This window comes from Poecilia formosa, unplaced genomic scaffold (genome assembly GCF_000485575.1).
Source record: "Poecilia formosa unplaced genomic scaffold, Poecilia_formosa-5.1.2 Scaffold97, whole genome shotgun sequence".
NCBI lineage: Eukaryota > Metazoa > Chordata > Actinopteri > Cyprinodontiformes > Poeciliidae > Poecilia > Poecilia formosa.
Genome location: NW_006800036.1, coordinates 1809595 through 1831367, shown reverse-complemented (window position 1 = coordinate 1831367; position 21773 = coordinate 1809595). Strand labels below are relative to the sequence as shown.

The window sequence follows — 21773 nt, the reverse complement described above, 5'->3', positions numbered from 1 at the left end:
AAATTTGATGAATTCGGACAATTGGGGTGATCTGAGATGAAATCCAAGTTTAAGCTGATAATGAAACCAAAATGACTTTCCTCCAGGTGAAGAAATAATTTAGCTTTAGGGTTGGTGCTTTTTGCCATTAGAGGTTTTCTGGGCACAGAAAGTTTATATGAAGTCTTTGGAACAACTATCCCCTAACGATTTTTCTGCCTTTTTGTCCAAATTTGCACTTGTCAACAAAACTTTTTTTTTTTTTTTTTTTAACCAGTGCATTACAGTTCAATGAGTTTTGCAGGTAAATATTTAGCAGAAAACTAGCAATCATAAAAACGATTTTTAAAAATTCTCAAATATGATGAATAATTTAATTAAATTGTGTGGTATTTCTGGTAAGATTTCATCTTACTCTCTATGGATGATGACCGCCAGATAAAACCAAAGAGGTAACGAGAAACTTCCTTGTGGGAGGGACGCTTTTTCCTTACAGAAGAGTAGAAGCAGGTCAAAGAAAACGATTGAAAATCAACTTCCCTAAGGTGGGTATGAATTAATGCTGAAAGGTACAAAACAGATAAAACTGCAAAAGTGGAAAATAACGAAGGCGTGGAATGACCATTGCTTCTGCGTAAGAGGTTTTTCCCCACAGAAGAAGCTGAAGCAAACAATGTGCTTTCACTCACATTGTGTGCTGAGAATTAATGATCATTTTAACACTACAAATTCTTCAATTGGGAAATTGGTGCCAAAGGCAAAAAAAGAAAACAAGGCCACTCATAGATGTTTTTCCTCCAGACGAGTTTAGCTGACTAAGTGACATTTGTTTTTCTGGAGCTAGGAAAGAAGCAGCTCTAGCACCAGCCCCGGTTTAGTACTAGATGCACAGTGAATGTTTGATCCTCTCTCTGTTGTATTCTGAATTATTGTGGAGGACTGCAGCACCGGCAGACAGTTTAACCACACAAACCCCCATTACTTATATCGGTTTTCCTGCATCCGGACGTCTGCATGCCCAGCTTAGCTTAAAAGAAATGTTCTGATCAGAAACGACCAACATGAGCTATGCTCTCCATTTCAAGAATTATCTATTTATTTATTTATTTTTGACCTAGTTTTAGTGAAATTACGTTCTAATGAGAAGTTACAAACTTTTTTTTCCTTTAAATCAGGGACCTACAAACATTTTAATCCAAACAGGAATTTTTTGCTTTGAGTCCAGCTGAGGAAAAACTCATTTACAACTTTTGGCCTTTCATAATATTTTTCAGAAAGATCAACATATGTAGCTTTTGATAAATGTCTACTATGGGAATTTTCCCATAAATTTTAAAGAACCGCCTTTATACATGTATTTATTTATTTGTTTTCTTTTTAAAGAGGCGACATTTTCTTCAATGGGACGTTGATATTTGTGAAAAACTTTATGTGTTATAAAAAAAGCACACAGTTTTTAACGACAAAAGAAAAAAAAAACATCTAAAAATATTACTGGTACTTTCTGTTGTGCTAATTCAATCCAATTATTCCATTAAAACCTGAAAACTCTTAAAACCTGCATTTTTTAAAATTATATCTATGCTTAAGAACAGAGATTTAATATGTTAGTAACTAACATTAGGTCCACTAATCATTAAAGTTATTAGCCATAATGGAAAATGGAAGAAATGGCTCCAGAACCGCTGGTTGCAGACTGTTGCTTTAACTAAAATTAACAGAACCAACTCTGTGCTCTGGCTTGAGCTGCTGTCACTATGTGACGGGAAATACTGAATAAACAAGTTTCTTATGTCCCAAGGTCAGTGCATTGATTGACAATTAAACCGACATTTTAAACAAAGTTGTCACAGTTATTACATCTAGACTAGTAAAGACTCGTTGCTAACGAAGAACCGGTTTTAAGGTGACAAAGTTCATGCTTTCGGTGGCAGAAACAAAAAGAGCTGGTGCTAAGCGAGCACCAGAACCAGCTAAGCAGTGTTTATGGTAATTTCTGGCCTTTTAAAAAATAATAATAATAACCTCCAGGGATGGGAAAATCTTAATTTGCCTTTAGAAAAGTCAACTAAAAGTAACAGAACAAAACTTTAAAAAGACCTTCACAAATCCTTGAGAAATAATAATCTGTACAACCTTAAAATAATCCAAGGAAATGCCACACGCTGGAAGCAGAGTATAGAGAAATTCTGGATGGTCGGAGAGTTTTGCACAGTATTGTAAGTCCAAACAAAATTTCAAACCACACCGTTCTCCTATCTACACGACATTTACATAGAAAAGCCAGGACTTTTGCCTGCAGACAGTTTAGTTGAGATTCTGAAACCGTAAGACAGTTTTTTTGTTGTTTTTTTTAAATCTAAAATTGTAACTCTTTAACCTGACTCTACAGACACTCGGCATTTTTTACTTTCACGTCAGGAGTGAGCCGCACGTTTAAAACTGCGACTCAGATGGAAAGCTGGAGCTTGCTGAGGTTCCTCTGGTGCATGTTGTGGTGCCGCACCAACTCGTCGCTGCGGGCGAACTTCTTCTGACAGTTCGGCCACCGACAGTTAAACGGCTTCTCACCTGAGACAGGAGGGCGGGGAAGGCGACAAACGAAGGGTGACGTTATTACACCGAGCTCTCTCACACAGGTCTGTAGCATGTATTTAGACATCAAATGGATCAAAGAAGAAATGGAAAAATAAAAGTTTTACGCACTTGTTTTACCTGTATGAGTCCGTGTGTGTGTCTTAAGGTGGTCAGACCGAGAGAACTTTCTCTGACACGTCTCGCATTCGAATGGTCTAACTCCTAAACACATGTACAATAAGCATGCCCACACATTCAAACACGCCAACAGGTCAGAAAACGTTCACAAAAATTCAACAACAACACGCACACGCACACGCACACACACACACACACACACAAAGGGAGACAGAAAAAAACAGTAGAGCAGATGCTTGCAGGGAAGCCATTCCAAAGTTTGGCGAGCATTTAGCAACTTTATCTGATATAATTCACTTCAAACAGAGCATCTCTGTTTAAAAAAAAAAAAAGCAATCTGACTGTTCATAAGATTGGTGTCATGCAGAGATGAGCTCTATGAGGATGAGCAAAGAAAACAGCAAAAACAGCAAAGAAAAGCTTAGAAATAAAATGAACAAAGACCAAAGAGGTTGATTTAAGCAAAACGCCTCGAACCTGTGTGCCTCCTCTGGTGTCTTTTCAGCTGATCAGAGCGGGAAAAACTGCGGCCGCAGTCTGTGAAGTCACACCGGTAGGGTTTCTCCCCTGGAAAAAAAAAAAGAGTAGAAGAGGTTAAATCATAATTTACTTCTTGATCATTTTTTTTATATTGCTGATTGATTACATATACAACTGACTGACGTCCAACTTATTCCTTGAGAGATGAATACAAAAGTTTAAAAATGGTGGTCTGTGATGGTGTCTAAGGTGTTTCTTTTCATGAACTTGCTGACTTGATGCTACTCTTAGCAGTGGTTCTCCAGTAGATTTGCTTTACTCTCTTCCCTTCTTCTGACTGTGTAGAAATGGTCAAGTTTAGGCCAGCAGCTGCGTTTATTTCCTTACTTACGAAGAACGACACACATACAATCTTAAAGAGTGGTTAAGACTCCCATCATATTAAAAGTGAACCAAAAACTCAGTTGAAGTTTCTTAATTATTTGTCTATGCAGATTATTTATTTTGTATTTTACTTATTTACCTAATCAAATTCTTATTTGGTAATATTTTGTTTACCATATATATTTATTTAAATCTTTTTAGTTTTGTATTTCTATGTTTACTTTCTATGATTGCAAATAGCAAATAGCTCGATTTGCCATTTTTATTTATTTCTTTGCATAGTTTTCTTTTCTAACCTTTGTACAACAATTTCCTGTCTGCATGAGAAATGTTCTACAAATGTTGACCTTATTAATACACAATGAACTGATTGATTATTTGTTGATATTTAAACCTTATGAACACAGGTGGTCATGGATTAATAACTAAAATACTTTAAACTCTATAATCTATATTTAAGTACAAATTACAAAGCTATTTCAGTTACATTTATTTTTTTTAACATTTCTTTCTAATAAAACCCAGAAAGAAGAACATTTTCATTAAATGTTAGATTATATGATTTAGAAAATAACTTAGTGAGATATTGTGCTATGACAATAATGACAATAAAATGTTCATTACATAACTATCTCTGATGCTAGTTACTGTACAGCAATGATGTCCAAACCTTTGGATCCCAGGGCCAAATCTGGCAAGTTCAAAGTACTTTGGGAATGATTTAAATTTCTTTTCAATTAAAAATGCAAAAATAATAAGATTTTTTTCTTTTTTTTTTTTACAAAATTTACCTGTTCAGCAATAAATTAGGCATGCACTATTCAAATAAAACAAGAACAACAAATAATCATAGACCCAAAATTTTACAGAGGTGCTACATGTTTAGTTTAAAAAAAAAAATAAAAAAATAACATGCAGTTTACTAATTCATAATTTTTCTCTTTTTTCTCTATTCTGATAAACTAGAAAAAATATGAAGTTACTCTTTCTCTGAAAAAGTGGGACGTTTTTATTTGACTAAATGGATGTTTGCGGTCTACTTTTCATTAACTTCTTCTAACTTCTTTCATTGACTTTTCATCAACTTCTTAACATCTTCCACTTTAGGAAGATTAAAAGAAAAAGTTACTGAACAACAAGCCCCAAAGAAAATCACACACTGCGTCCATCCATTGCTGGTGCTGGGGAGTCACATTTTTGTCACTGATGAATTGAGGTTAGTGACCACACAAAACTATTCCAAGGGCCAAAATTGTCCCCCAGGACCACAGTTTGAACACCCCTGTTGTAGAAGGCAGAGCAAAAATGGAGCAGGACTCCTGGCCTTATCAATATGGGAATAAAATATATTCCCCACATAGCGATGTTGTAATTCAATTTGCATCAGATCAGACAGAAAACACATCTATCCAAATGTTTTTTTAAATAAAAAGTATTTCCTAGCTGCAGCAGAAGATATAAGTGTGTAGTTTTGTAGTTTCAGTTGCATAAAATCCCATAATTAATACAACAGTGTCTCTTATGCTTTTGTTGTTCCCACCTGTGTGTTTGCGGTCGTGCATCTGCAGATGCGACAGTTTGAAGTAGCGCTTGTTGCATCCGGGATAAGTACACATGAACGGGCGCTTTTCGCTGGCGTCTGATCGAACTATGGCCGGAGCGATGCTGGGAACCCGCCGCATGTCCTGGAACCACGGGAAAAAAACAAAAAGGTGAAATGAACCAAAAACTCTGCCGCCGTCAACAACCAAAGGAGCAAACATGTAATTAAAGGAAGAGTCTATTAAATACAGCCGGCCGTGTAAATTAGGGGCCTGTGATCTGTCTGGGGAACATTACAGTGAAATAGTCATATATTCATGAGATGGGAATTAGCAGTAAAATGACCCCAGAATGACTGCATCCCAAAGGGAGCAGTTAGTCACGCCTTTTAGGCAGACCCCCTCTCAGAGAACCCCACTCCTCATTTCAGGCGTCACTGGAGGAGAATAACACAATTTAACATCCTCTGTCCTGACTCGTACACACACAACATGACCCTCCTTTATCTCTCTATTCTCAAAATGTCTTCAGTCCTTCAACACTTTCCATTTCTCCGCCTCTCCCTCCGTACCGCCGCCGTCTCCTTCTGCTTCCAGCCATCTGCTTTCAATTTCCTCAGCATTTAGTGTAATGACCAGGAAGATAGAATGGCTGCCGCAGATGCTAGCGCTGTTAGCATCTAGAACGCTGTGTATCTGGAACTGAAATGTTTGAAGTCTTTAAAGTCAAAGTTAAAAACTTTTTTTTTTTTTTTTATTTATTTAACTGTTTATCAGCATCTGCGGTTACAAGAAGAGCTGAATCTACATGACTCAGTCACAAAAAGTAAACAGAATCCACAGTTTAGCTAATTGGGAACTGACAGATTATTTAAATGTTTTAAGTGTTAGTTTAACTGCATTTTAAGACTAATTCATGATTTTTATATCCATGATTGCAGTGCCATAAAAAAACTCAGTTATTAATAAACACACATTGAGGGATTTTTAACAATGGCAAGTCTGTTTAAATACATGCCGCAAAAGCGCAATTGAATTTAAGTCTGGACTTTGACTAGGCCACATTAAAACCTTTATTCGGAGGCGACCAAAATGCTTGAGCTTAAAGTCAACGACTGAGGATTTCCTAGTACAGAACCGAATTAATTGTTTTCACTCAATTACAGCAAATCATCCACTTCTTGAAGCAGCCCTCAGATCATCACACTACTTTGTTTCTCTTCCGTTTTTTTGTTTTTTTTTATTTCTCGCTAATCAGACATGCTTTGTTGTTTTTGGAGATCCTCAGCTTACTTCATGCTTTCAGAAAGGTTCTGTTTAAGTTATTTTTTTAGCCCCAGGTCTGGCCTGGCTTGTGAAACTAAACCAGAAAACGCGTCTTATCGTTTTTCATGTGCGATTTAACAACGGGGGCCAATTATATTTTCATTTCACCACCAGCTGGTTTAGAGAGCCTTCTTTTAACATTTGGTCCTCCTTCAAAACACCGTACGAATGTCTTTTAATAGATATATATTCGTAATTCACATTGAACTATCTGCAATTGATAATGAGAACATTTGAATAATCTGTTTTAAACCTTTATAGAGAAACAAAATGTATTTTTCACATTTAAAAAAAAATGCTCACAAAGTGGAATAAACAAAAGAAAACAACTCTGTGGCCTCAGCTGTATTATCATTGGCAGTGACTGTGAATTTGGGTAATCCCTGCAATAAAACTTAAACCCTAACGTTACTTTGCTCCAAGTCAATCTGTTACTTCACCTTTTAGCAGCTTCTAAATTATACTTTAAGGGGCACAGGAGTGAGCTATTGTTTATACTATTTGTCCTAAGGTGGACCCTAAAGAATGAAGAAGGAACAGGATGACGGATGAAACAGGCCCCTGAAAGAAAGATCTTGGTAGTGGAGTAAAAGCAGGTCTGGAGAATCTCCCGCTCCCTGTCCTTTGGAGCTGCTGACAGACGATAATTAAAATCTAATGATTTATTAACATGTGAATCCTCGTATGGAGACTGCATCATTACACAGTTTTAACTCTATGCATGTGTTTCTCCACTGCTAATGTATTTGTGTATATATAAATTAAAAAAAGACCTCTGTGCATGTTCGTTACATGTCCTGCTGCATATAAGTGTTTTCTCCTTGCACAACCTGCTCATTGCATTAGCATTAAGACACCACATATTTTTACCAGTCCACTTGTGTGTGTGTGTGTGTGTGTGTTTTTTTTGTTTTGTTTTTCTTGTCCCCCCCTGCCAGCTGCAAAGTTTTCATCATGCTCAATACGACACTAAACATGAACTAGAAAACAAGGTGCAGGATAACCGCATGCAGACAGAGCTGACCAGATGATGACCTGCTGACGATAAATAAAGTGTAGCAGCAGCGCCGAGTCCCACCTGAATGCCCCTGAAGACTCCGTGTGTGTGTATGCGGTACTGCGTGCTGCAGCTGTACACCATCGGGGTGCTGGGGTCACTGTCGTAGCCCGGTGCGTGGCTGAAAACACACAAAGACAGTCATCGGCTTACATCCACGAGAAATTTAAAGTTTGTGAACGTTGCTTTTGTGCCGCATTGGCCTGAAGACTCGAAAGCTATTCAGTGAGTAAAATTTCAACTAAACAAACTTGGTCGGTGAAGATTTTCGTTGACACTCCAACACCCTTTGCAATCAGAACCCCTCCTTATAAAGGCATGCATGCGGAATGTAAACTGAATGTAAAGCAGATCTCAAGATCAAGAACATAATCTAGTGCAAATTTAAGTCACACTGGCAGACTGGTAGAGCATGAAGCACTGTTTTACTGAGTGCACTCATTGTGTGACGGTATGATAAGGTCAGGGAGGGAACATTACTCAAAACCCGTCACATACAGCCTTTAATGCAAATCGCAGACCAGAGTGAACTCCTGGTGTAACTTGTTTTCATGCATGGGGGTAATATTTCACTGTTATTTTGTATTTTGTTAGGATCCCATTAATGTAGTTGTTTCTGTGGTGTCTCTGTTTCAATGTTTTTTGACAAAAAAAAAAAAAGGACCTAGAAGTCTTTAAAGCTGCCTAAAGGATGGTCTGATGTGTTTGACTGCATCCACATGCAAATAACATGACTGTAAAACATAGAGGCCTGACGAAAAGGAAATATTTAAGATGCACTCAGCGGCCACATTATTGGGTACACTTAGATGGTACTAAGTGTACCAGCTAAGTGTACTCTGTAGAATGACCCCCCCGCCCCCCATTCAATGAGGTGTCAAACTCATTTTAATTCTGGGCCATATCAAAAATAAGAACATTCTTAAAGGTCCGGTTGTGCCAGAAAGTATTCATAAAACCAATTAAACTGTTAAAATAGCAGTTCCTCCAGGATTTTGGTTTTTGCAGTCAAAGTTACAGATTTTGTGGTACCAATTTAGAAATCTTTGTAAGGAATTTTTACGATATTTGCTCCAATGTACGATGTTAAATGTGACTTTTGGCCGCGGTCTATATAAAGTGATGTCAAGTAAGGCAGAAGCAGCAGTCACTTAAACCCAATGTTTTTGAGAAAATGTGCGAATCAGAATAAAATTTTTGTGAATCTGTTGATTTTGTGTGAACTTTGAGAGAAACCGGAGGAACTTCTTGATGTAATTTGGAGTCTGGGGGGTGGAGGGGGGGCACATAAAAAGCTACAGCGGGCCAGATTTGGCCCCCCGGGCCTTGAGTTTGACACATGTACAGCTTTTTGCCTTCAGAGCTGTTTCAGTTCCTCATGGCGAAGATTCAACAAGTTGTCAGAAACATTCTTAGTGATGTTGTCCACACTGTCATCGAAGCGTCAGGGTCAGGTTAGTATTGGTGCAAGTTCTGTATTGAGTAATGATCTGGTAAGTCTGTAGGTCCACTGTAGTACAGTGAACTCATTAAGAAACCAGGTTGCGATGATCGGAGCTTTGCAACATGTTGCGTTGACCTTTGACCCTAACAATTAACCTTAACAGTCATGTTTTTGGGCTGTGGAGGAAGTCAGAGAACCCGGAGAGGCATGCACAGGAACGCCACACAAAAAGACCCCAGGCTGGGTTTTGAACCCAAACTTCTTGCTGCACGGTAACAGTGATACCAACTCCAGGCCTGACAAAGTGAGGAAAAATACACATTTTGAAACACTTCATATAAAATAAACATAACCAAACATTGCATTGTAATACATATATTACTCTGTAACGAGTGTCTAGGAACATGACTCCCTGTTTCCCACGGAATAAATATAACTTGACACAGAGGCCTATTTCTCCCCTTTTCAAAATAGGAAAGACAAGAGAACATGCAAATTAATCAAGTCAGACGTATCTTCATCTAAATAAGTCATGAAAAAGATCGAAAGATAATATCTGCTGCCCAAAACTTGTAAATAAGATGAATGATTTCACTAACTGAAACTGAAAATGTGACAAACAAAGCTAAACAAAGATAAGAAAATCTTGCAAAAATTAACAAGAAACAGGAAAAAAAGAATTTCAAAGTGTTTTTATGATGTAAAGCTCTTTGTAAACTTAAAATTGGTCCAGGGAGCTGAGTCTTGATGCAATTAAAGATGGGTATATTTATGAACAAGGACACCTCTACATGTGGAGAGTGTTTTCAAAATCGCATTCAAACAAACAAAAAACAGATTATCTCATAACTTTTGAGATAATTTGAGTCAACAAGACATATTTACTCATATTCACGCAGAAATGTTAAAGTTCTACTTTTGACAGGAAGACAGGAAAATGCATTAAAATATCTGCATCCAAGTATCTGAGGGTGAAAAAGACAAAGTCCATTAGAAAAACATTCACAAGGGGAAATATTACTGTAAGTAAAATTAATTGTACACCAATTATAAAGCTTCTATTTTGCATGTTTTATGATTTAATTCTGTTAGCACTACAAGAATAGGCAGAGTAGCATGAAAAATACAGGATCTCAATAGAGGATTTCCATGTTCTAAATACATACAGTCTACTCTGTTTGATACATTTTTAAAAACTTTCCCCACATTATATTCCAGCTGTCAGCTTTTTGATGCATATAACTATAATTAAGAAAGGCATTAAGAAGCAATCTATCTGCTGACCCATGAAATAAACATTCATTTTCGCAACATTTTTCAATAAAAAATTTGATCACATTTTAGATGATTATTTCATGTATGATTTAATTAAAAAAAACTTTTTTTTTTCATTGTGAAGCAAACATTAAAAGCAGTGATAAACAGGAACTTGCCACCTGCAGTAGTGGCATTCATTACAGCAGGCTATAGAAATGTACTTGTACTTGTACATTTCTATACATTTCTTCTACATACATAAAGAATTTTACATTCTTAATATGCATTAATGCATAATATGCATTTTAATGCATATTAAGAATGTAAAATTCTGAACATTTTCCGTTATATGTAGTATTAAATAAAACGGTAAATTCATACTTTATCGCTCCGCTCAGATGCTGTGCACTCCAGTCACATTCTCAGATCGATTGATAACTTGGTGCTCAAACGCCCTTCCCTGGATTCGAACCCACAACTTTCAGATTGAGCTTATTTTGCCATTGTCGTCCATTGTCCCAAAATAAGAAGTAAATAATTCAAAGTACTCCTTACAACTCCTGATGAACGCTTTTTCAAATACTCCATCTCACACTATGTTTTCTGTAGATCCTTTAATAAATAAACTCTCATTTTTTTTAATCACTCATAGAAAAACCTGCTGCTGCAGTTTTCGCTGTGAACAAAGCCAGCTCTGTTTGACACAGCTGCCTGTGTCGCCTCTCGTATCTTCTTATGATAACAAGCAGACAAACAGAAAGCTCCTGTCTATGAAATGTGTTATATTTCAGTGTGTCCAACTGAAGAAGGAGGATGGGAGTACTGCGCTGCTGCAGTGGGAATGAACGCCATACTCTTCTCATAAGGTCCTCTTTGTCTGCCTCGATTTTTCCCAAGGAGAGGAGGAGAGGCACTCCAGCAGAGTTTAGATTAAACTGCGTGATCCTTGTCTTATGTATGACTAAGTGTGTCAGTATTTCATTTCAGTTAAAAGTGGGTTAAAACGTTAGGCTCGCTGGACTGGATTTATGGAGCAGCATTTGAACGGTAGGTTCTGAGAAGCATGACGAAAATATGAAACACATCCAGGAGAATATAAGTCTTACTGTAAAGATAATTTCAGGAATGGTGCTAAGTGTGTACGTGTTTCTGTCCAAAGATCTGAAACACCAGTTGCCATGCCGCCTGCATGTTAGAGTCCGGCATCTGTGGTCATATGAAGGAAAATGTTACTTGGAGCAACATGTTTCAGCTTTCAGCCCCAACTGGTGGATCAGTGTTAAGAGTACATGACTTTCACTGCTGCCGTCATTATTTACATCCATAATATTTCTACAAAACAAAACTGGAGCAGCTTTTCTTTACTTTGTACTCTACGTTTTTAAGTCGATCGACTGACCAGAACCTTTAATTGGTAATCTATGTCTCGTTTCCCTGGGGTGTAAAATGGCGAGACACAAGGGACTGATTCCTTTGACCACTCAACTTCAGAAAGACGACAGAACGCCATGGCTTTCAGCAGGGGAAACGTGCCAATCTTCGAAAGTCAGGAAATGTCTATGTGAAAACGGCTACACGTCTCCAGATTCCACTCTAATGTCAAAATCAAGAGGCGTTTCAGACGGAGAACCATTAGAGCCATCAGTGACCACCACGACCGCAGCAGGACTTTGAATTAGTCATTCTCTGGGGTCCACTTACACACTCCTTGGCAAATGTTTGGATCATGTTTGAGGCCGAACTTTCTACTCATCACAAAAATGACAAGTGGCAGAGCTGTAGAAGAGTGAGGGCTTCTGCTTTCTTCTCTCAATCACTCATAAAGGTTTTGGGTTTTTTTTGTTTTCAAATATACAAAATAAAACTGGTAGATTAAATAGACAACATAATACTTCTGCCCTGTACTAGAAAACTGGACGCGTGTTTTCACTGGGCATTTTGGAAGATTATGGAGAAATCGACACAGAAATAGTTTAAAGAATCCATTTTCTTCCTCCGTTATTGCAGTCCATAAACTTAATCCAATAAAAACAGGAGAGGTGAGCTGAAGAGAAGAGAGAATAAGAGATAAATCAAGACTCGGTCTTGATCTCAGGCCTGAGCAGATCATTCAAAGAATCGTCAAATCTCTCTCTCTCCCTCTGTGTTTCCAGGATTGTGAAATGTTTAAGACTAAGTGTTGATCTACTGGTAAAAGGGGACAGAACAACATATTAACATCGGAGGTGCCAGTAAGTGAGGCACCGGTTATTTTGCAGATTCTGTAAGTAAGCAACGATTCAGTAGACGTCATTTAAAATATCCAATCTCTAGTTTCACTTCACATCTATGAACAAACATTGGGTGTTGGTCACGACTTATGAGATATTTAAAGCCTGGAATTAGGCTCAACTCCCCTGTGCTTCCTCTTCCTCATGTCTTTCCCTTTGGCTTGCCTTTCCTTATCTCCGCTGACCGTCTCCTCCTCTGGTTGCCCTCCATCCTCTTCCTCCTCATCCTCCCTCAAGCCTCCCTTCCCTCTCCTGTCGCCTGCTGCCCATCACTGCCCAAACAGGCAGCTAGATCTGCAGCAGAAATCTGAAGCGTCACCAATTATAAAAAAAAAAATAAAAAAAAAATACTGATGTCTCACTTTTTAATATGAAAATGGCTCTTTCTCACAGTGGAAACGTATGCGAAAACCCCTAAAACACAAAATCGTTTATTGGTTAACTATGAAAAATGCCTGTTGGCTCAGAGTAGAAAGGCATTTGTGAAGCGGCGCAGACTTTGACCGGCTCTGAAGGTCACACTGACATACGGTTCACAGAGAAAGCTTTCTAAACACTGGACGCTGACACTTGAGGGATTTCAAATGTGTTTCCCCAGCTATTTTTGCTTAGGAAAAATTAGCTGAGCAGGAAAAAGGAAGAGCTTTCTGAAACAAGTTTTCAATTCATAAAATATTAACAGTAAGCAAAAGACAGAGCTGTCCTTTATTCTTGATAATCTCCTGCTAATTTTAGAAGGAAACAGATTCAAGGAGTCTGGACAAAACCTTTCAAAGGTTTTGGGACAAATCAGGGATAGTGATTAAATGGAAAAGTGGTGAACCATTCCAGGAGTGGTTGACCTGTTTACCGAAAAAAACAACAAAAGAACCCCAACAAAAGCTATTTTGGATTTCCCAAAAAAACGTCCCAGACTAACAAAGCAAAAACTGAAACTTTTTAAAACAAAATATCGAGCTAACAGTCAAACATGCTGGCGATCCGGAGCTGCTTTGCTGCTTCAGATCATCATCGATCTGTGAGGGGTATTTATGGGCATAAGCCAAAGCACAGAATAATGATCCAAATCGCAGCAGGAAGTCTGGAACCTAGTCAAGGTCCAGACTTAAATCTGACTGATTTGGGGCATTTACGATTCATTTGAGATTGAAAACCTTACAATTTACCAGGATTAAAACTATTCTGTATAGAAGAGTGAGCCAAAATTATTCCAATCTATTATCCAACTCATTGCAATCGACTGATGCTGTTCCTTCAGGCGACTCACAACCAGCTACTAGTTGTAGGGAGTAATTATTTTTTTCAGACAGGACCAGATAGTTTTGGAAGGCCTTGTGCCTTTAACAAATGAAAACTGCATTTTGCATCATTCAGTTTAGCTTCATTTGACAATAAATTTTGAAATATTTAGGCAAGACTAAAAAGTACAGATGAAAACATTATAAAAAGATTCTCTTTGTCCGTAAAATGACTACAAGTTTAATTAATTAAAACCTTTTCAAAAGAGCTTCCAACACATCCAGTACGAACTACAGCATTGCCTCACTACCAGGCCTCTGCATGTACTCGATGACATGCCGAGGAGGTGATTCTTATTTTAGTTTCCAAACTGGAAAATGACCACAGTTTCATTTCAGAGTGTGTGAAAAGCAAAACAAATAATTCTTCAATAAGCGTAGAGTTGAAAGCTGTGAATTAGAGATTATTAGAGCAGTTCTCTTAAACTTATTCTTGGCACAAAATAAGCAACAGGAAAGTCATTTGAGTGCTTGTGCTGCCATTTCATCCATATCGAAGACTACCACTGCTTCCGAGTTTCGATGACATCATTACAATTCCACTGAGCACATTTTCTCATCGCAACACTGCAGGCACTAAAGTTCAGATTTGCACTTTCACCCACTTCCCAACTCTAACCGTCCTGGAAAATGTCCAAAACTACTCAGAAAAAGCTCTTGAAGCACGTACATGACTGGGTTTTCAGTCAGTAATTCAAAGACAAAAATACCGATAGCTGCAGTCAACATCATGTTGTCTTTGTCACTGTGAATGCAAAACGTTTCTGATGCAAAAAGCTGCAGAAGTTGGTGGCCATTATTGCAGCTGTCTAACATTTTTTGCTTTGTGAATAAAACTCAGATGATGTAGATCGTGACCAAAGAAATGCACAAAATCTAAATGCAGTTGGGTTGATTTCCTAGCCACTGGCTTCTTCAGCACAGGGGTTTTACTCATTTTGGCTTTTTCAAAAAGAAAGCGGTTGTCAATTTCCTACCTCTTCATGGTGGATGCCAGTGTATTGACAGGGTTCCATGCCACACACTCCAACTGAGAGGTCATTTGATATAAATTGTCACCGCTGTGGAGGAAAGACAAAACGTAGAAGAAAAGCTCGTGAGCTGCTACTGATCAAGAGGCTAAAGCTGTTTTGCCGTTGAAAATAGTTGGTATAGAAAGACCGGAGATTAAACACTAAGAATTCCTACGTTTTTGCATACCAGACTTTTTAAAAAAAAATTTTATTGGACGTAACAGACTGTATGATCATCGCTCAGACTGTCCACAAATATGTGCACGCACAATTTCTGTATTTTCCAAGCTGTAGATTTATAGCCCTCAGTGCGTCTTTTATAGCACCTGCAGGTTCAGCGCAGGTTGAATAGAGGCAAAGTGGTGCCTGGTACCTAGCTCATTACAGAGCTATTATTCTACAGTACAGCAGACAGGCAAGCAGCCAGGAGATGCTGAAAGTATTTCTGCTGAAATATTGCAAGATCTGACTAAAATGATTCAAAGCGGGGGGTTTTTTTAAATAAATTTTTTTTAAATTTATAGTCTCAGTTGCTCATGGATATAAGTCCACCTTCTATACAGGCATTTTATAATTTTTTTTGTTTCATTTGTCCTGAATACACAGTTTGCCCCCAAAGAAATCCAGTTGCAGAGGAGAAATGCACATTCTTTTCATTTCTTTACAAAAATACAAGAAAGTGTTTCTGTATCCAAATGATTTCCTGTTGTATTTTGTAAAGAAAACAGAGTGAAGTTCATAAAAGTTCACTGTTTTTCTGTAAGTGTGTTTCTTTTGTATTCAACAAAGATATGAGTCAATTTCATTACCATCCTGCAGTATTCTGATGTTACTTTTAGGCCTGCGTTTTGGTTCATAAGCTTAACACGTGAAACAAAGAGTCTACAAATTATTGAAAAAATAAATACCTCCATCGTTTACTGTCAGAATGTAACATCTCAATGACCGATGCGACAGGAATTAAAGCAAAAAACAATGTATATATGACAACCAAAAAACAAGTAAATCATATTAAATGTTTTTATTATAGCTTAAGTGTCCATTGACCATTGACATATCTGAACATTTTCCAGCCGCTACTGAGCCTTACGCTTTCGTCTACACAGGCTTGACATCGAGCAAAACACAAAAACAATCGGATGTTTTAAAGGCTTTTATCAGCAGATACATAAACTTCATGCAAACAGTCAATACTTCCAGGGCTGATCCTTCTTCTTCATAGGTTCTGCAATCCTCTCTGACGTCTCGGATACCAGTGTTTGGACTCAGTCCTGACTGATGCTGTCCCAGTCAGCCGTGTTTTATTGAAGTTTGGAGTTAACCACTGTTTTTTCCATGGGTTCTTACTGCAGTTAAGATCTGGGGAGTTTCTCAATCGCAGAAACAAAATGTCAGTGTTCTGATCTTGCGAGTCACTTTGTTATCACCTTTGCCCTATGACACAATGCTGGAAACAAAGAAAAACAAACTGTGCCTGGAAAGAGTTGCTCTGTCAGGAGGTTTCCATCCCACTCTTTATTCACGGTAGGTGCTCTCGGAGGATCAAGATGCTCCATTGGTTGAAGCAAATAGGACTCATGATCTCCCTTTTTCTTCTCTGGACAAATGGATGCACCGGACTTATCTCAAAATCTCTCATTCTTGTTATTTTGAAGTGTCTTTTGTTTTGCTGCAGGTTTACTCACACCCACCTGCTGCCACTGTTGAGCAAACTCTGCCCCGGTGGTAAGTGCGAGCTGTGAGTCTCTCTTCGTTAGGAAAAGACGATCGTGGAGCTTGTTGGACTCTTGCCTCTGGTGATGAAGTTCTTGATGACCAAAACGTCTTAGCAGCAGTTTTCTGCATCTGAGGCCATCTTGGTGCGAAGTAGTGAAGGCTGCACACTTTGCTTTGGAGGCAGCCAAGAAGACAACAATTTCTCTTTTTTTCTTTCTAAAAAATTAGACTGATGATTAAAATGACAGGATGATATCAGGCTGACTGTCTCACAGCTTCCCACAAGGTAGTATAATGATATTGACTTTAAAAAACAATAAAGGTCTTTGCAGAGAACGATATCCATGTCGTCACTTAACTGGCTTGATAATTTTGGGAAGGTTGTGAGTTGCCACCATCAAAACCACAAAGTTTTCAAAGCGCCACATTTTTGATATTGCAAAAACCTTTGTGTAGTTTGGCAATAAATTGTTGTTTATTAATTAATAGAACATCCTGCTCAGTTTCAGACTTCTCATTCTGTTCCTTACTTTGATAGAAGCCAGAGAGCCTCTCGTTTTCTCTCTCTGCTCGGATTAATAAGCCCTGTGCGTGTTTCCACTTCATGTTGTTCCAAGCTGATGGCCTGGAGAGTAAATACAGGCCTGATGGTACCAGGCTGCAAGATTAGACCACTGACTTCACTCACATGAGCCTTCCCAGTCATGTGTGTTTATGAGTGTGTGTGTTTGCGTGTGTGTGTTGTGTCGATATCAGTTATGTTTATGACAAAGACGAACCTCAGACTAGGAGAGTCAGGGCAGTCTTTCTCCCTTTAAAACACACTCTGAAGCCTCAGTATTCATCCCCAGGAATGGGATTTTTTTTTTCTTTTCTCGTTTTCCATTTACAGAAAACATCGGATCAGTGGCATGTAAAGAATTTCTCATTTAGAGACAAAACAACAAACTGTTTGGGGAGCGTGTGATGAGGAGGTGCGCCTCCTAAAATGGTACTGCTCATTAATTTCACAGCCTCAACCCCATGTTTTATTACATCTTTGACACGGATTGCCCGAAAGTTCAGAAATCTGTCTGAAGTAGATACAGCCAAAGTTATCATTGTGGAACATTAGCAAAGTAAAACTCTTGGTCTTTTGTTTCCAAACTGCACAGATCTGTAGATCTGCAGCAGTATTTCACAGAAACCTTTGGGAGGTGCTTTGACAGGAAGTGGAAGTGTGGCAAGTTTTTGACTGAGCTTATTAGGTAAAAACTGGATAGAAAACAACCTAATGGGAAAGAGAATTCTTATATGAACAAAAGTATGTTTTACTGCAGGCAAAAACTTATTTTATCGATGTATTTTTTACATTCTTTGGCTATTCAGGTATTTTACATGCAGTGCTTTCATTTCTCTGATGTATTTTAAATAATTTTAGTTTCCTTGAGAGGTGATAAATGTGTCTCGCCTTTAAAAATCTCACACAACTGAAGTAGTGCTGAGTACTTATAAGTATAAAGTACGTATAAATCATAAATCCCTCAACCAGGCCGATAAACGGTCGTGGGTTGCGAGGCAGAGTATAAAATGGACAGATGACTATGATATTTGTCAGAGAAGACACTTCAGTCAGCTTCATCAGCTGTAATATTTTGAAATCTTACAATGTCCCGCTTATCCTGTTACAACCACAATTTTCAAAGAAATATATTGGGATTTTATCTGACGGATAGAAAGAAAGTTGTGCATAATTATGAAGTAGAGGCAAAATTATGCAAGGTTTTCAAATCGTTTTACAAACAAAATGAACTGATACTTTATGGAACAACAATCCTTTCCAATTGCAATTGCATGTCATTTGGGTTGTATTTCAATGAACCCTGTAGTTTGTGACATTTTTGCCAATTCTAACTTGAAAGTTTAGTCATCTGAAAACTAAGGGTCCATAATAATCAATGCTCAGTGTTTGAAAGAGATTCTAAATAACAATTAAGTTTGGACTTTGACTAGGTCATTCTAACAAATGAACATGAATTTTAATTTTAGTTTCAATCTTACCCGACGTTTCTGAAACGCACCTCTGAGGCCTTTGCAGAACAGCTGTATTTATGCCAAGACTTTTCTTTCATTGTTACCAGTCACAGTGTAACATCACACTGTTGTGATGTTAGTATCAATCTAAAATTATACACCTGATAAAAAAAAATAAAAAAAAAAACGCCGTCGCTCACCCGAAAAGCAATCAAACCACTTGTGGAAAAAGAGAAGAAAATATCCCTGGTTATGAATGAAATTAGCGAAATCACATTTGCCAACGCAAGGAGAGACTCAAGAGTTCTCACATATTGTGTTTCATCCCGGAGATTTTTTGCAACTAAATGAAGAGAAAACGGAAACCAAAGGAAGGAACACAAAATTTAAGAGGAAACCACAGAGGCAGTCGAACCTGTCCAGAAGGTGAACATCCTGTTCAGAGCTACATCCTGCTACCTGCCACTGAATTACCGCTGTTTGACCAAAACAATCAACAATGGATCCAGAGCTATTTCCAGCTCCGGTTTTTGCTGTTTGTTTATTCTGAGAACATATTTTGGAGAGGGTGTTTGGGATGTCGTAGAGGTGCAGAAGGCAAATGTTTGTGTGTTACCTGTTGTAGGGGTTCCTCAGCAGCAGAGCCTGGCTGCTGGCGCAGCTGTCCGACGGTGTGTGACAGCCGTAAACGGGAGGCGGTACGGGATACTGCTGCTCACCTGAAACACACACACACACACACACACACACACACAGTCAGGGACGGAAAATCACTACCTAGATTATGTGAAAACACACCTTCAGAGTTGTAGTTTGAGAAATCTCATTCTGAACTCTGCACATTTAAGAATATTTGTTCTTTTTTTTTTGAGAATAATGAACCAAATGTCCTCAAAGGAGGTACTGGTATCCAGAAATTGCACTCAAGTAAGAGTTGCTCTACTTCTATAAATTTTTACTTAGCTAAAAGTAAAAGAAATGATCATCCAAGAAATTACTCAAGTGAAAATAAAACAGTACTACACAAAAAGATTACTTAAATAAAGTGAGTAACCGATGACATCATCAGTACTACACAAAAAGATTACTTAAATAAAGTGAGTAACCGATGACATCATCAGATGAAAACACATAAAATAAAAACTATTTTATGTGCAAATTCTGGTAGTTTAAAGATAAAGCTGGCTGACTGAAACATGTTTGTTCTTCATTCAGTGAAGTTACTCACAGTGGGTTGAGAATCCACCAATTTTACTCAAGTAGGTAAAATTGTAATTATTAACATCTTACTCAAGTAAAAGCAAAAATTATGGTGCAGTAAAAATACTTCTAAAAGTGTGGTTTTTGTTTTGTTTTTGTTTTTTTTGTTTTTTTAATTACCCAAGTAATTGTAAGTGAATAAATGTAACTAATTGCTACCTGACTGCGGTACTTGAAACATTAAATTGAACCGTTGGTTTCTCAAATTAGAGTAAACATATGCTGTATATGCAACTTTACAATGATTGTTAGAAGAAACATTTAAAATAACACAGTGGTTACTGAGGTAAGTCCTTGTCTCAATTTGCAAAAGTTTGTGTATCATTCAGTCACAAGTCAGCTGATATAAATGCTGAAACTACTAACTGAGACTGGAGCTCCATCCGAAGTTAGAGCACATTTTGAAATGTGCTTTCTTTCTTCTTTATATTTCTATGTGTTTTGTTTTGTTTTTGTTTATTTCATTTTTTTTATTATGTTGTCTTTAATAAAAGTGAACCAACTAAATGTGCGCGCGTTGGTGTGAAGGGTTCAGAATCTGTCAGACGTCTGCTACGTCCGGACGAGGTACGTTGCTTTTGCAGTCACAGCATGGTCTCTTTTTAAATTATCATAAAAGTTCAAGCAACTTCTGTGTCCCTAAATGGCCAGGTTATGATTTAGTAAGCAGGCTACAGTTTATCCTGAGGGGTATACTGGTCTTTAAATTAGATGAGAAGCTCAACTTACTAAAGAAAAAATGTCAACGGTTTAAAAAAAAAAAAAACACTCATAATATAAAAAAAATTCGAATAAATGAAACATGGCTCTACATTGTGAAGCTGAAGCTGGAATCCTAATAGGAGTTTCTAAATCAGAACTAAAGATCTATTTTAATGTTTTTAACTGAACCTTGTTGCTCCAAGTCTGTATTTGAACCGGGAAGAGATTATTTTAAACAGTTTGAGACTCACAAATCCCCAGCGTTATTAGCAGAACCACAGAAAAAGAGTCGTTTCAAAGCCGTCTTAACACCGACCATTAAAGACTGAGACGAGTGTAATGTTGAAAACAAAAATATAAAATTAAATCCCTAATGTTTAAAGAAAAACTCACTCTGGGAGCAGCTTACAAGAGTTGTCACTTACTCTTTCATACATCAGTTATTTTTTTTTTATGATACTCAAAGATATTCTTTTGTTTTAGCTTTTTCTGTGTTTTTTTTTTATTTTTTCAAGTTGGTCGTTTCCTTTGGGAAATGATTTAACATTTGTTAGAACTAGATCTCATGAGTTAAAGTGCATCTGAAAAGATTAAACGACCGCAAGCTCCCTGAGAGCTGATGTAACTCACATGGCGCTTCAGAAATTCAAAGTTTGGCTTTCCTTCTGGAAACTTGTCCATCAGACCTTGTGAAAAATGGGTACGAACGGCGGATTTAGGATGAAGCGCTTTCCTGTTGATTTCTCCGTGGCAACCGAACGGTTTCCTAAGAGTCCCTCCACTTTTATCACCCTGGTTTCTCGGGACGTGTATCAATGATGAGAATTTGCCAGAAACTGCAGCTTTGATTCCAAGCAGACTCTCACATTTAAATGTTTACTAACAACGTGCAGAGGCGAGGGACTGGGGTTGTGGGTGGATGAAAGAATAGATGAGAGACGGAGTCGAGGGAGTTTGCGAGTCAGGATGTGGCTGATTTATACCTCTGACAGGCAAGGTCACAGCAGAGACGTCAGAAAACGGGACAAGACACTCCCTGGGTGTCGCTAAATGTACGGTAGGATTTCTGCTAGTTCTAACTGCAAGCGTTCCACCACAAAGGGTGGTAATTGTACTTCTTCATATGACCAGGTGATTGAAAGTTTCTTTTTCAGATATGTAATGAATTTACTTTACTAAGTGACAAAGTAACTCCCAAAAACATCGTATGAAAGCCACTTATCTCGCCACATCATTTAATTTCCTCCACCTGACTCTTCTAGTTTTTTTTAACCTTGCAAGAATAAAACATGAGAAAAGTCTTCAGCTTCAGACGAAG

At 37.9% G+C, this 21773-nt stretch overlaps 1 protein-coding gene and 1 long non-coding RNA gene across 2 annotated transcripts in view; both read right to left on the bottom strand.

Moving 5' to 3' along the window:
* Nucleotides 1-231: 231 nt before the first annotated feature.
* Nucleotides 232-21773, bottom strand: part of wt1a (WT1 transcription factor a) — a 25779-nt gene continuing 4237 nt past the window's right edge. The window contains exons 3-9 of the mRNA XM_016674507.1: nt 19110-19212; nt 14729-14812; nt 7504-7603; nt 5099-5243; nt 3172-3261; nt 2695-2778; nt 232-2550 (exon numbers count right to left, since the gene is read on the bottom strand). Of these exons, the coding sequence (XP_016529993.1) occupies nt 2429-2550; nt 2695-2778; nt 3172-3261; nt 5099-5243; nt 7504-7603; nt 14729-14812; nt 19110-19212 (728 nt within the window). The 3' untranslated portion in view covers nt 232-2428. The remainder of the gene's footprint in view (nt 2551-2694; nt 2779-3171; nt 3262-5098; nt 5244-7503; nt 7604-14728; nt 14813-19109; nt 19213-21773) is intronic.
* Nucleotides 15902-19093, bottom strand: LOC107836930 (uncharacterized). The gene is made up of 2 exons (XR_001662906.1): nt 16456-19093; nt 15902-16361 (listed from the first exon to the last, which is right to left on the bottom strand). It is a non-coding gene; the product is annotated as an uncharacterized LOC107836930 (long non-coding RNA).